General features: G+C 37.2%; 1 protein-coding gene across 1 annotated transcript in view; it reads right to left on the bottom strand.

The window, feature by feature from the left end:
- Positions 1-5,319: 5,319 nt before the first annotated feature.
- Il13ra1 (interleukin 13 receptor subunit alpha 1) overlaps positions 5,320-13,719 on the bottom strand; it is a 61,491-nt gene continuing 53,091 nt past the window's right edge. Inside the window, exon 11 of the mRNA XM_028773161.1 lies at positions 5,320-7,769. Coding sequence (XP_028628994.1) covers positions 7,677-7,769 — 93 coding nt within the window. The 3' untranslated portion in view covers positions 5,320-7,676. The remainder of the gene's footprint in view (positions 7,770-13,719) is intronic.

Genomic DNA, 13,719 nt, shown 5'->3' with positions numbered 1-13,719 from the left:
AGAGAGAGAGAGAGAGAGAGAGAGAGAGAGAGAGAGAGAGAGAGAGAATGCTAGTATTTAGTCATTATTTTCAATTGTTATCATCCAAGAAAATTCCTTATCTTATATAATAGAAATTCATAATAAATCTCAAATGCTAAAACATAACAAATAACGTTACTTACTGTGTTATTCCAAAGCAATTATGCCATTTACCAAAATAAGGAACTAAAAGTGTTTAAAAATCATTTAAAACAATATACATTTATGTGCTCACATTTTTTTGTTGGTCAGAAGTCAAATACTGTGTGGCCAAATTCTCTGTCCAAAGTCCTATAAGTCCCAAATTCTGGTATCTTGCAGGCTTTGCTCCTCTATGTGGGCTCTTGGGGAGAAGCTGCTTTCTGGCTTGCTCAAGTTATTGGCAGTAATCGGTTCTATCCTACCCTTTCTACATTAGGCCCTTGCATCCTCAAGCTGGCCACAGTACTTTGAAACTGTTTCACTTTGATTCCTTCTTGTTCTTCTGTTTCTAGGAAAGTGAATTCTCACTTTTGGGAGCTCATGGTTGGACCCATTTTTTTTTCTTCTAGATTGAACACAGAACACACTAGTGATGAGCACTTTTATCATTTGGCTACATCACCAGCCCAACTCAATAATTGAACTCAGGAAAAGCTCTCTGTTCTAAAGCCTGTGGCCTTAAGAAAATTCACAAATGCCTTTCATGTAAAGAAAGGTACATATTCATGGGTTTCAGGAATTGGATATGGACATCTGTTCTGAGAGCAGAAATCAAAAATAAAGGGGGTAGGGCAGAAGAATGGCTGTTTTTACATCATGAGCCTTGCATTAGGCAGTTTTCTGTTATGAAAAAAATCCCCAAGATAATTAATTTATAAAGAGGAAAGGTTTAGTTTGGCTCATAGAAACTTCAGTTCATGAACAGCTGGCCCTTTTACTTCAGGTTTATGGTGGGACATCATGATAGAATGATGTAGCTGAGAAAAGGACGAAGGGGCTAGGGTCCTATTAATTGGTAGTATTTTTTTGCTCCCTTTGAGATAGCCTCAAATAATACCCAATGATCCAAAGAATGCCATCAAGGCTCTACCACATTCAATAATACCATGATAGGGATTAAGCTACATGTATCTTTGAAGAACATTATGAATATAGAATACAATGAGATCTATAATAATCCTTGAGTTTAGAAGTTTGTGCATGCATGTATCATTTTTTGCAAATATTTTAAAAAGCTGGGCTGGGGATGTAGCTTAGTGGTAGAATACTTGCCTAGCATGTGTGAAGCCATGGGTTCAATTCCTGGCACTGTCCAAAGAAATCAGAAACACACATTCAACTACCACATTTTTTATTACTGAATTCAAATGGACTCTATTTCAGATAATATGTCAAATCAAGGCATTATACAAGTAGTCTGTATTATATGTAGTTATATATATAATCTTCTGCTTCAAAAATATGCCCTAAAATCTTTTTAACACATTAAGAAATATTTGTTAGTCATAACCTTGGCTGGGCCCCACTGAAAAAAAATCTTGACTTGAATAAACAACAGAGCTCCTACAAGGTATCAATTCCTTTGTTCCTCACATTCCATTTAAGGGCCTGTTCCTCTGCTTAAGTTTGGCAGTTACTACTTATAGCAAGCAAGAGCAGGTGATGATAAAACATGTTTTCTTTATTTATATGATGCCTCTATTGTACATCAGAATTAATATTGTAAATGTAATTCAAACTCTTCATTTTATAAATGAAAACACTGACTTATCAGAGAGGGGACATGCCAATGGCCATATAGCCTATATTCATGGAAAAAAGATTCCCCTTTCCAAATAAGCACCATAATATATGGCTACTATTATTGGTCATGGATGGGATTGTGGTTGACCAAGTCCTAACATCCTCATTTGACAGATGAGGAAGCAAATCTAGACAGGGAGAGATACCTATCCAGCATCCTTTAGACCTCCAAAACACTAATTAAACTTTTTTTCTGTTATATAAAATAGATCCCCCCTCCTTGACTAATCAACTGTGGACCATAGAGCCAAACATTTTTCACTTCCAAATTCCTTGTACTTAGCACACCTTACATGGCACAACGAGAAATGATTGCACAATGCATCTTAAGACTTTGCAAATGATCATTTTACAATGGAATGGTTTGAACTCTCAAAGTCTTATGATTAATAAGCAATTTGGAAATAATGTAAAATAAGGTGTCTCTTCTTTAGGTAGCTGCTTCTTAGAGACAAATGAATACATCACTGGCTGCATCATACAGGCTTAAAGTTGGGTTGACTTGTTTTCCACTTCTGCCTCCATTACTCCATAGCTGTATGATTTTACATAACTCGGTATTTCAGGTTTCTACATTTGTAAAAATAAATAAATAAATAAATAAATAAATAAATAAATAAATGTAATGCAGACAATCTCATGAGACTGGATTGGGGAATCAGGGAAATAGCACATATATTAGTAACTTGAAACAAAGCAGAAACTATTGATTTTCTCTTTTCATTTAATAGTCTACATAACAAATGTTGAAAACTAACAGTGAAATAGTTTCCTGTTGTTAAAGATGAAATTATTAGGAAACATGATTAAAGACGGAAGAATCTTTAGGAAAAAATTCATCTTAAGAATTTATCTTAAAAAAATAATTACAGGAAGCAGAGGGAGGGAGGGACCTGGGTGGAAGAGGGAAAGGGGAGGGGAAAAGGGGAGCAAGATCAGGTATTGAGAGAAACAGAAGAGAAGCCCTAGAGAGCCAGGAGAATGAATGGAAATATGCTGCAGTGTGGGTTGAGGGATAAGAGGAACCACTAGAAAGTCCCAGACACCAGGGATGTGAGAGGCTCCCAGCACCCAATGGGGATGACATTAGTTGAAATGTCCAACATGGTGAGATGTAGCCTGAAGAGACCACCTTCAGTAGATATACATGGGGCCACACACCCATCTTCAAAATTCTTGACCCAGAATTGTTCCCATATAAAGGAAATGTAGGGACAAAATATGGAGCAGAGACTGAGGGAAAGGCCATCCAGAGACTGACCCAACTTGGGATCCATTCTATGTGCAGACACCAAACTGTTGCTGATACCAAGATGTGCTTATACACATGAGCCTGACATGGCTGTCCTCTGAGAGGCTCAAACAGCAGCTGACTGAGACAGATGCAGATACTCACAGCCAACAATTGGACTGAGGTCAGGGACCCCTATGGAAGAGTTAGGGGAAGGATTGATGGAGCTGAAGGGGATTGCAATGCTACAGAAGAACAACAATATCAATTAACCCTCAGAGCTCCTAGGGACTAAATCATCAACCAAAGAGTATATATGGGCTGATCCATGGCTCCTGCTACATATTTAGCAGAGGACTCCCTTATCTGGCATCAGTGGGAAGAGAGGTGGTTGGTCCTATGGAGGCTTGATACCCCAGAGAAGGGGGATGCTAGGGGAGTGGCTGAGTCAGGGAGCACCCTCTTAGAGGCAAAGGGGATGGGTGGGGTGGTGGTTCATGGAAGGGAGACTGGGAAGGGGGATAACATTTGAAATGTAAATAAATAAAATAATTAATAAAAAAGTAAAAACATCATGTTAAAAATCTAGCAGACTAACATCAATAAAACCTCACCCATAATAAAATTAAAGCACTCCAAGATTTACTTGCAACACACACAATACACAAACACATGTGCACACACATATATATGTTAGTCTAAACACATTTTTGAAAATTCTTTTAATTTTATTATTATTGTTGGTGTGTGTGCATACATACATGTGATATGGATATGCATACTGAGACATGTGTGTGCAGTCAGAAGACAATTTGATGGAGGCAGTTTTCTCTGTCCACCTTTGTGTGGGCTCTGGGAACAGAGGTCAGGTCTTCAAGTCTGCAAGCATCTTTATTTTACATGCTGAGTTGTATGTTTCAGGCCAAATAAAAGTGTTTCCTTATTTCCTTCTAAAGGTGCTAATACTTTATTAGTGAGTCTGACATGATGGTGGTATATGTCAGTAAACCTAGCACTTGGCAAGCTGAGGCAGGAAGATTGTAAGCTCTAGGCAAGCCTGGGCTATTTTGTAAGTTCAAGCCACCCTGGGATACATAGCAAGATACTATCTCATATAAAAACAACCAAAAAAGAAAAAGTCCAAACAAAGTAAAATGAAACCCAAACTGTAGTAGTAGTACAATGTATGTAAGTATGATGTTTCATCTTCCAAAGAGCAGCTCATAGTAATGATGGAATGGCAAACTACTCTGCAAAGCAAACATGCATAGATCATCCTGGCCTTTTTCTCCCAGAGATGGAGTGAGCATGTTTGTGGCCACTGGAATTTAAGGAGTCACATACCTCTAACCCCAGCATTGTGGAGGCAGACATAGGAGGATCTCTGGAGCTCACTGGACAGTCTTGACCAATTGACAAGTTCCAGATTCAGTGAAAGACCTTGTCTCAACAATGAACGGGGAGAGCAATAGAGAAAGACTTCCAACATTGACCTCTGGCCTCTATATGCATGTACATATAAGTGCACCTCCCTCCAAGCATACAAACATACGTGAGCATACACACACACACACACACACACACACACACACACAAATTTAGAAAAGAAACTCTGAAGGTATAAGTATTTATTTAGTTAGATCTTAAGAGAACAGCTACTGACAACTAGTTTTCTTAGTCTCAACTATAAGCTGCTAATATTAATAACTTATGAATAGAGGTCTCCTATGACAAAGGCAATGGTAGCTGTGTATATTATCATATGCATATCATGTATATGACGACAATAAGTGCTCTACTTCCTGCTTCATAGTGCAAAAGATCGGATCCGTTTCCAATAGGTTTTAGATAGCTCTTTAGCAGTGTATGAGTGCATGCATGTAGCTGTACAGGTGGTATGTATGGAGGTAAGAGAACTAGAGGGAGCTGGTTCTCGTTTACCACTTGGTCTTGGGGATCAAACTTAGGTTAGCAGGCTTGGCAGCAAGCATATTTACCTGGCAAGCCATCTTTCTTACTGAGCCTACATTAATTTTTATAATTATAATTAATCATCTCTTTAGATGGCACCTGGAAAGAATGTTGTAATGTTAAACTAATTATATGTACATCCTTTTCAGAAAACTGACACAATCAAGCAACAGGGAAACTTGTAATAAATGATTGTTATGATAAAATAGCTGCCTTGGAATTATTTTTATAATGTTTATTATTTTAACTGTAATTTTCTCTACCATCCACTCTCCCACCACACTTCCCCAAAAATAAGAGCAAAAAAGCACTTAGGTGACATACAAAAAGACAATATTTATTTTACTTTCTTATAAGTAGTTCAACAGAAAGCCTCCTAATTGAAGACATTACAGAAAACATTAATATTATTTTATGTATCCCTTCAGTGCCCAGATTCAGAGAAAGGTCATCTGAATGAAAGAAAAAGAATGGTCCTCCTTGTGTTGGGTTTACTTATGTAAGTGGGGGGAAATCCATATACCTTAGTCAAAATAATATATGAGTTTACATGTTTCCAATAAGCAATGTACTGTTATCTTTAAGAGTTCCTAAGGCCTGGAGATTACTTTTGTCTGTTAAAAGAAAGGTACTTCTCTTAACTGTCCCCTCCCCCCTGCTATTGTACCACTGAAAGAGAATTTGAAGCAAAATATGTCTTTGTTCCCATGCTGCAAGACTGTCAGCATAGATGGTTTCCAGAGCATTTCAAAACATGCTCTTCATCACCATCAAAATAGGCCAGTAGTTTAAATAAAAAAGGTTTTGTGCAAGGCATTTAAGGTGCTTTCCTTCTCAGAACTATGATACCCTGGGTAAGGAGTATTTCATTCTTATGCAAGAAAGCCAAGTCTTCTTTCTAGCAAATAGTAGGAGAAACTGCAACACCTAGGATGCCTGTATCCCATCTGCAATCTGATACCCAAAAGTGCTGGGAGGAAATACCTGTGTATCAATTGTGCCATGCTCCAAGATTTCCTGAAATTCCAGGCACAATGCTCCTCTACTACCATGCAAGCAAGGTTCCCCTTTGTCCCAACCTGTGGAGAACAGGGATCACTTGTCTTCCCTGCTTAAGAACAAGAGATGCACGTAGTATCATTTTATTAACACTAACTGGTACATGCCTGGAGAATTTTGATATAAAATTCTTCAGTCCTTGCTAGTGATCTGTGTGAACGAGAAAGAGAAGAAGAGTACCTCTCACTGTTTTAAATTTGCAGAAATGGTTGGAATGGGGGGGGGGAATATGCATATACTTATATTGTAGAAATGGAATTGGAAACCTAATATATACAGAAAGCGAGTACATAGCTGAAGCTCCATATGCCTCCCTCTCAATAAAACACAAAATTGACAGGACCACTTACAGCATAGAAAACAGCCATCTTAAGGCTTATTTTGCAAACAAAGAGAAACAGATATGATTCTTCTTCCCCCCCCCCCCTCAAGCAAATAGAGCTAAATTCTAAGTGGAAAAAAAAGACATCAACTCTACTTAGAAAACTCACAGAAACACCAATTGCTCAAAAACCTCAAATAATTGCAGGCTCTCAGGGAAGTTGCAAAATATGTATGTTATTGTTCAGTCTACTCTCTCTCTTTTTTTTTAAACCTGAGATGCAGAGTATTCCCTGCTCTACTAGGTAGGCTAAGCAAAATTTTATCCTCAAGTCCAGTGAGTCAAAAGGCTACAAGGAAGAGGAATGGGGAGTAGGCACAGCAGGCCATCAGCATAGAAGATGGGAAGTTCAAAAGTTCAGGAAACAGCTGTCGGGAGATAAAGAAAGTGCTAAAAAAATAAGAAGCCCCAAATATATGTAAACCCATGGGTAGGGGTCCCATCTCTCATATTTAAGTGTTTTGCACAAGTTTGATACATAGACAGAACTTGAGTAGCAGAAATAAAGGTGGGCATACATCATTAGAGACTTCTTGGTTCCAACTCGAATGCTAACTCATTCTGCCTCCACTGTCCTAAAAAAACCAGCAATGACATAAATCAGCCTTGGTAGAGAAGTTGCCTATGGCTTTTCTGTACATGTCATCACCATGGCCCAAGATGATTTCTGGGAATTTCAAAGCAGAGGAAAGTGCTATTGAAGTGGATAATGATAGTGCATTTAACAGCTGCAAACATTACTTAGTGGGTTCTCAAACAATAGGCAGCAAATTGTATCAGTTTTGTTTGCTAGATGTTTTGTGGGAATCGAGTACAGCATTATTGTACATACCCCAAATGAATTTCCTTACAAGAAAAATTTCTTGATATTATTCCACACAAAGAATACAGAGCAAGCAGAGATTCCTTAGGAAGCTGTCACAATTCCTAATAAGATGAATTGATGGTCATTGTCCCCTTTTCTTTGTCCTCTAGTTTGGAGATTTGACAAAGGACATCTGCTTTTAGGAGTGAACAAGAAGGACAAGACTTCTGCTGTTCTTGAAGTGCTCCTTTGGTTTGGATTTTCAGTGGGAGAGTCACATCAAGACCTGTGGTTCTTAGGAGCTGCCTGTTTTTCAAGAGTAGTTTCAGATTCTATTTAACAAGTCCCCAGATAACAAACGGAGAATGCAATAAATCTTCACAGGGTCACATTGAAGGCAAAAAAACCATCACTTATCCCCATCAAGGAGCCGCTTTCTTCAGGTTTTCTATCAGCACTACAGAATCTGTTTCTTCTTTGGATTGTTTCTCATAGATGTCATACTTCTTCCAGTGCTAGAAGGACAAAAAACATACACAGTGATTTTTCTCAACAGTATTCTTTATGTGTGTACTCTGAGTCGGAGCTTATTTTGAAGTTTGCGTGCACAGGACCCATAAGTGGCATGCTTTCCTGCTTTGGGTTCTTTTTTATCTAATATTATAAATCTAGTTGGACAATTAATGAAGAATTAACAATTAAAGATGGAAAAAAACCATAGGATTGTTATGTTATGAGTAATAGCTGTCTGAAGAAATAGACACATTGAGATCTTTCCAAACCTAGAGAAGACCTTTTGGGGATGAACCAGAGTGACCTGCTTTTCAAAGTGTTTCAGCTGGGCTTTTCTTTCCCTCCCACTCAAACCTGATCACTGCTCTAGAAACATCTGAGGCTCACAAAAGCCACTTAACATGTAGTTAACAAGGCACTGGGTACACCAAAATCTTAGTCTTGAAATCCATGAAAGGCTTTATGTGAACAGCTTTATTTATCATCATTTGCCAGACCTTATTTGCTAGACATTATGTATAATTAGCTCATTATACATAAAACAAGCTCCCCCTGATGGGATTCAAGCATGTCTTTTATGGTAAAAAGCCAACATTCTGGTCCCACATGGTCTTCTTTATTTGTCAATGTGGGGCTAAGAGTGAAATCCAAATTCAATTCTCTCCTCTGTAAAATAAAGCTCCTAGACAAAGAACAACAATAACAAAACCTAGAGGTAAGAAAACTATGATGAAGTCAAGTTTTATTGAACTGTAGTTTTTTTGTATAAAAGTGTCCATATTGCCAATGGTGTAAGACTTAAATTGTTACAGAGAGTAAATGACTAATAAACAAGAACAAGCCTTTGTAGGAGAAAAAAAAAAACTTCACCACTCTCTACACAAGATTATGTCTGAGTTCCTTCTTTTCTCCTTTGGTGTTCTATAGTCCATTAAGCTTATGGGAAGAAATGGAAGTCAGAGAAACAGACACATGAACAGCCTGTTGAACTGTGTCAGGCTATGGCACTGAGGAAATTAGGAATGTCTAATATTAATGAATGGAGCTAGAAGCTTAGAGAGGCTACTTAAAATATTTTTTCCTAAATAAAATATTTAACCCTAACACATCTAACAGAGTGGCTAAAGTTAAAGATATTAACAAGTGTAAGTGCTCATGGGCGTGTCTGATAATTGGATCTCTCCCACACTGTTGATGGGAATATAAAGTAGTAGTCACCACGTGAAACAGTCACTCAATGGTATAAAATGGAACATACACTAAGCATGTGACCCAAAAGTCCTACTCCTGTGTATTTACCCAGAAGAAATGAAAACCTGATCATATCGAGACTTCTACATGAACATGTATAGAGTACTTCTACTCATGACTAGATATAACCCTGATGTCCTTCCAAAAGTGAATGTTTAAATAAACTATGTAGTGCTTCTTAGCCACAAAGAAAAGCAAACTGTTGGCATATGCAACAATCTGAATATTTTGCTAATGCATCATTACTAAGTAAAAGAAGACAGACTCAGAAATCCATGTACCTTAGAATTCCATTTATATGACACTATGGACAGAAAATACATCAGTGATTGAAAAAGATGATCAGCAGTTGCAAGGGTCTTGAGTAGTGGTTCTCAACCTTCCTAATGCTGTGACCCTTTAATACAGTTCCTCATGTTGTTGTGACCTCAACCGTAAAATGATTTTCATTGCTACTTCATAACTGCAATTTTGCTACTGCTCTGAATCATAATATCTGTGTTTTCTGATTGTCTCAGGAGAGCCTGTGAAAGGGTTCCTCAACCCCCAAAGGATTGACAGAAACACTCTATATCTCTACTGGAGCAGTGACTACAAATTGCATTTATTCTTTAAATTGAACATTTTAAAGAAATACAATTTGTTACTTGTAAGTTGTACTTCAAAAGTTTTATATTTTAAACAATGTGAAGTATGCAGATTTCTAATAAAAACAATCTGAATAATTCTATAACCTTAAAATAACAGCTTACTCAATAAAATGGCACTATGTCAGCTGGCTAAGCATTTGAAAACCAAAGTTAAACCCTCTCTAGTAGACTACACTGATAAAGTCTTGATGTATTAAAGCCCTAAATGTAAGATACAAAATCAACTAAATACCTAGGGAACAACTATATCTCTCATGGGATAGGCTTTCTGCGCATAAAAGATGATTTTTTTAAAAAGGTGAGTTTAGTGCAGAAAAAGGAAAAAATACAATCTCCAAATACAATCATTTAAAAAAAATAAAAGGTAGAAAGGCAAAATGGATGGATTTATGGATGGACAGATGGGCAGATGGACAGACAGACAGGCAGATGGTAGATAGAGAGATAGAGAGATAAAATTTGCATATAATTAAGCACCATAAGTATAATTGCTGACAACACAAAGGATTGATATTTAATATATGACGCTAAAGATATTGTTTATTTGGTAGAGTTCTTGCCTTGCATGAATCAGTCCCTGGGTCTCATCCACTGACATATAAAGAACCTTACAAACCACTGAGGAAAGGGTAAATATTGCAGGAAATAAAAGGACAAGGAACAAGAATTTTACAAAATAAACAGCCTAAGCCAATGCACTAATAAAACATATAAAATATATAAAATTTCCTCACCTATCAAAATACCCATCGATTTAAAAAAAATTACTTATCAGCACACTGGGAAAACTGTGTCCAAACAAGTATTGGAACCCTACTACTCTATTAGTAAATCTAGACATTTGTGAACACTAGTTTTAATATATACTTCTTGTAAAAATATGTGTTTGAATCCTCATGTTTTGTATAAGTAATTCTGCATGTTTCATTTAACAACATATGTTCTAAATTTTCATACACTGGCAAAACAGAACTATCTCATTTTCTTTATATCTAAAAATTATTTCATTGCATGAATGCACCATAACTCAAGCCAGACAACCTCACACAATTTATCACATCAAATCTACAAATTTACAAACCACAAGCTACTTGGGGAATAGTTCAGTATTTAGCATGTGCAAGCTTCCATCATCATCAGAAACCAAGACAGAGAGAGACAGAGAGAGACAGAGCCAGACACATAGAGACACAGAGACAGAGACATAGACAGAGACACAGACAGACACAGACATAGAGAGAACACAACACACAGAGAGAGACACAGAGACAGAGACACAGATAGACACAGACACAGAACACGAGATCCAAAAATCTGTTTTTCCCTAAGGCTGTTTTATCAAAGGCTATACAAAAACGAGTGGCAGCTGTCAGGATTTGACTTATTAGTTTATAGTTTGCAGCGATACGATGACAGGAAAGTAGTTGTGGCAAGATGGTATGGTATTTGTCTCTCTCCAAATACAATCATCACTTACAAAAAATAAAAGGTAGAAAGGCAAAAATGGATGGATGGATGGATGGATGGATGGATGGATGGATGGATGGATGGATAGATGGACAGGTGATAGATAGATAGATAGATAGATAGATAGATAGATAGATAAAATTTGCTAACAGATTTTACAGTTAAACTAGATAAAAACTGATTCCCCATGAATCCAAATAAGGGTTGATGGGGACAAACAAATGATAGTTATGTGACAAAAATGATAAACAACTGTGGAAAAATATACAGAAAGAATCAACATGGCATCCAAGAGATCTGAGAAGTCAGTGGGAACTCAAACAGCAGTGAGCTAATTTCTGAACATATTCCAAAAATGGAAAGTGTCTGCTAACTAACAATCCATAGTCCAGACATGAGCTGTCAAAACTGAATGTCCTCAGCTCCTTTGCAGGATGGAGCTGCCTTCTGAGATGAGACTAGTGGGAATAGAGTCTGATTGGCAGGGCAAGGGAAAGAAATGGATAAAAAGAAAAAAATACAAATAAATGTAGAGCTGGAGAGGAGGGAATGAGGTGTGGAGGAAGAAGTTATAAAAAGAAGAAAAGGTCTGGAAGCCCAACACCAGGGAAGCAGACATAGAAGGGTCACTCAATCCTTCAAGGGATAAGGGCGACACACTGAGACCCTGTCCCAATACTGACTCCACCACCAAAGAGAAGTAAAGGAAGGCAAATGGGGAGAGGCCAGACTTCTGGAAGTCATTCATATGACAGTTTTGAAAATCTCTCAAAAGCAATAGAAAGGGAGGGTATATAATCATGAAATTAGTAAAACTAAGGACATAAAAGAAGCCTCTTTCTCAAAGCTTAGGAAACTAATTTCAAATAAAAATGAACAACAGAATAATATCCTCAGAGAATAACAAGTTGCCAGAAATACTGCCCATAAAACTAAACCCTAACATGTCAAAATTATATGAAGAAAAATTTACATGGAATAAGAAGTTATAAATCCCATGAAGGAACCTATAAAAATTCAGAACAAGAAGAATTCAGAAATGAGATGGGAAAACTCGGGAAAGAATTAGAGGTAAAGGAAAATAATAATTTTATTTCAGAAATGAAGACTATGCTAGAGGGAACACAAGTGAGCAAACACAACAAATCATGAGATAATATTTTCAGAGAAGTAGAAGGTGAAATGGAGGATTTCTACAACTATCCTGGAGGGCATGACAGATACTAAATAAAGAAAGGCAAAGAACATAAAAGAGTAGAATAGGCTAGAGATTGCTCATACAAAATGCTTGAGAGTTAAGTGTTTGTGGTTTGGGAATTTGTTTCAAACTTGAATATACACACACAAGTGTATATATTGTAGTTGGGACCCAAGTCTAACACAGACTTCTTTCATGTTTCACATATAATAAATAGTATAACTGAAGATAATATTATATAACCTATTAAAATTTTATGCATAAAACAAAGTTCTAAGAGATAGAATTTCCCATTTGTGGCATCATACTGGCCCAAAAAATATTTCAGGTATTCCAGCATTCCGGATTTTAGATTTTTAGATTAGAGATCTTCAACCTATGCGTGAAAAAAAAATCAATCAAGAATGACCAACAGAAAGAATAGTTCTGGTAAGATTATTGGATTTTGTGAGAAAAAAAATATCTAGAAAAGCTGGGGGAAACCCAAATATTTTCATACAGTAATATTGTCAGATGTTTTAAAAACATTTTATGCCAGAGAAAGACAGAGTCAGTCCTCTCTCTCTCTCTCTCTCTCTCTCTCTCTCTCTCTCTCTCTCTCTCTGTGTGTGTGTGTGTGTGTGTTTGGTAGGTGCTATTGCATTGGGTTTTTGTTTGTTTTGTTTTGATGTTTTGGAGTTTGTTTAAAAATTTTTTTTATGTATGCTGTCACAACTACTGTGACTTCATGTGTGCAATGGCCCTGCTGTATCCGGAAAATAGGTTCCTTTTGGTCATCTATCATCTCTGGCTCTTACAGTCTCTCTGCCTTCAATGATCCCTGAGCCTTGGTTACCAAGAGCCAGAAAGATAAACACCATGTGTTTTCTCTCATCTGTTATGTTAGCTTTGAATCTTCAGATATGTTTGGTTCATTTGGAATACCCATAAAGGTCAGAAAATTACTAAAATCCCACAGAAAAGATGGGAAAGGGAAAGGAGACAAAATGCATTGGTTTAAATGGTTTAAAGTTAATAAAAGAACAGGAAGGGTTAAAGTGGATAGGGCATGGGAGAAGAGGCTAGAGGAAGGAATCCATGGAGGGAAAATTAACACCACAGACATTCAGAGAAGGGCCCATGGAAACCTACTACTGTAGACGCTTCCCTATCATTTTCCAATGAAGAGTCTCAGAGATAGCCCTGGCTAAGTCAAATGGGTCACAAAACAAACCCAAAACTCAAGAATCCAGGAAAGGGAATGGTAGGAAAAGAAGGGAGAAGAGTTGACTGAGATGAGAACGAATAAGGGAGGATGGGGAGGGGGTCAGTTGTAATACAGAATACATGAGCTGTCATATGTTATGTTGTTCTCTCTCTCTCTCTCTCTCTCTCTCTCTCTCTCTC

Source organism: Grammomys surdaster, unplaced genomic scaffold (assembly GCF_004785775.1).
Source record: "Grammomys surdaster isolate TR1022 unplaced genomic scaffold, NIH_TR_1.0 222, whole genome shotgun sequence".
NCBI lineage: Eukaryota > Metazoa > Chordata > Mammalia > Rodentia > Muridae > Grammomys > Grammomys surdaster.
The sequence above is the reverse complement of the archived record's forward strand: the minus strand, read 5'-3'. Positions and strand labels throughout refer to the sequence as shown.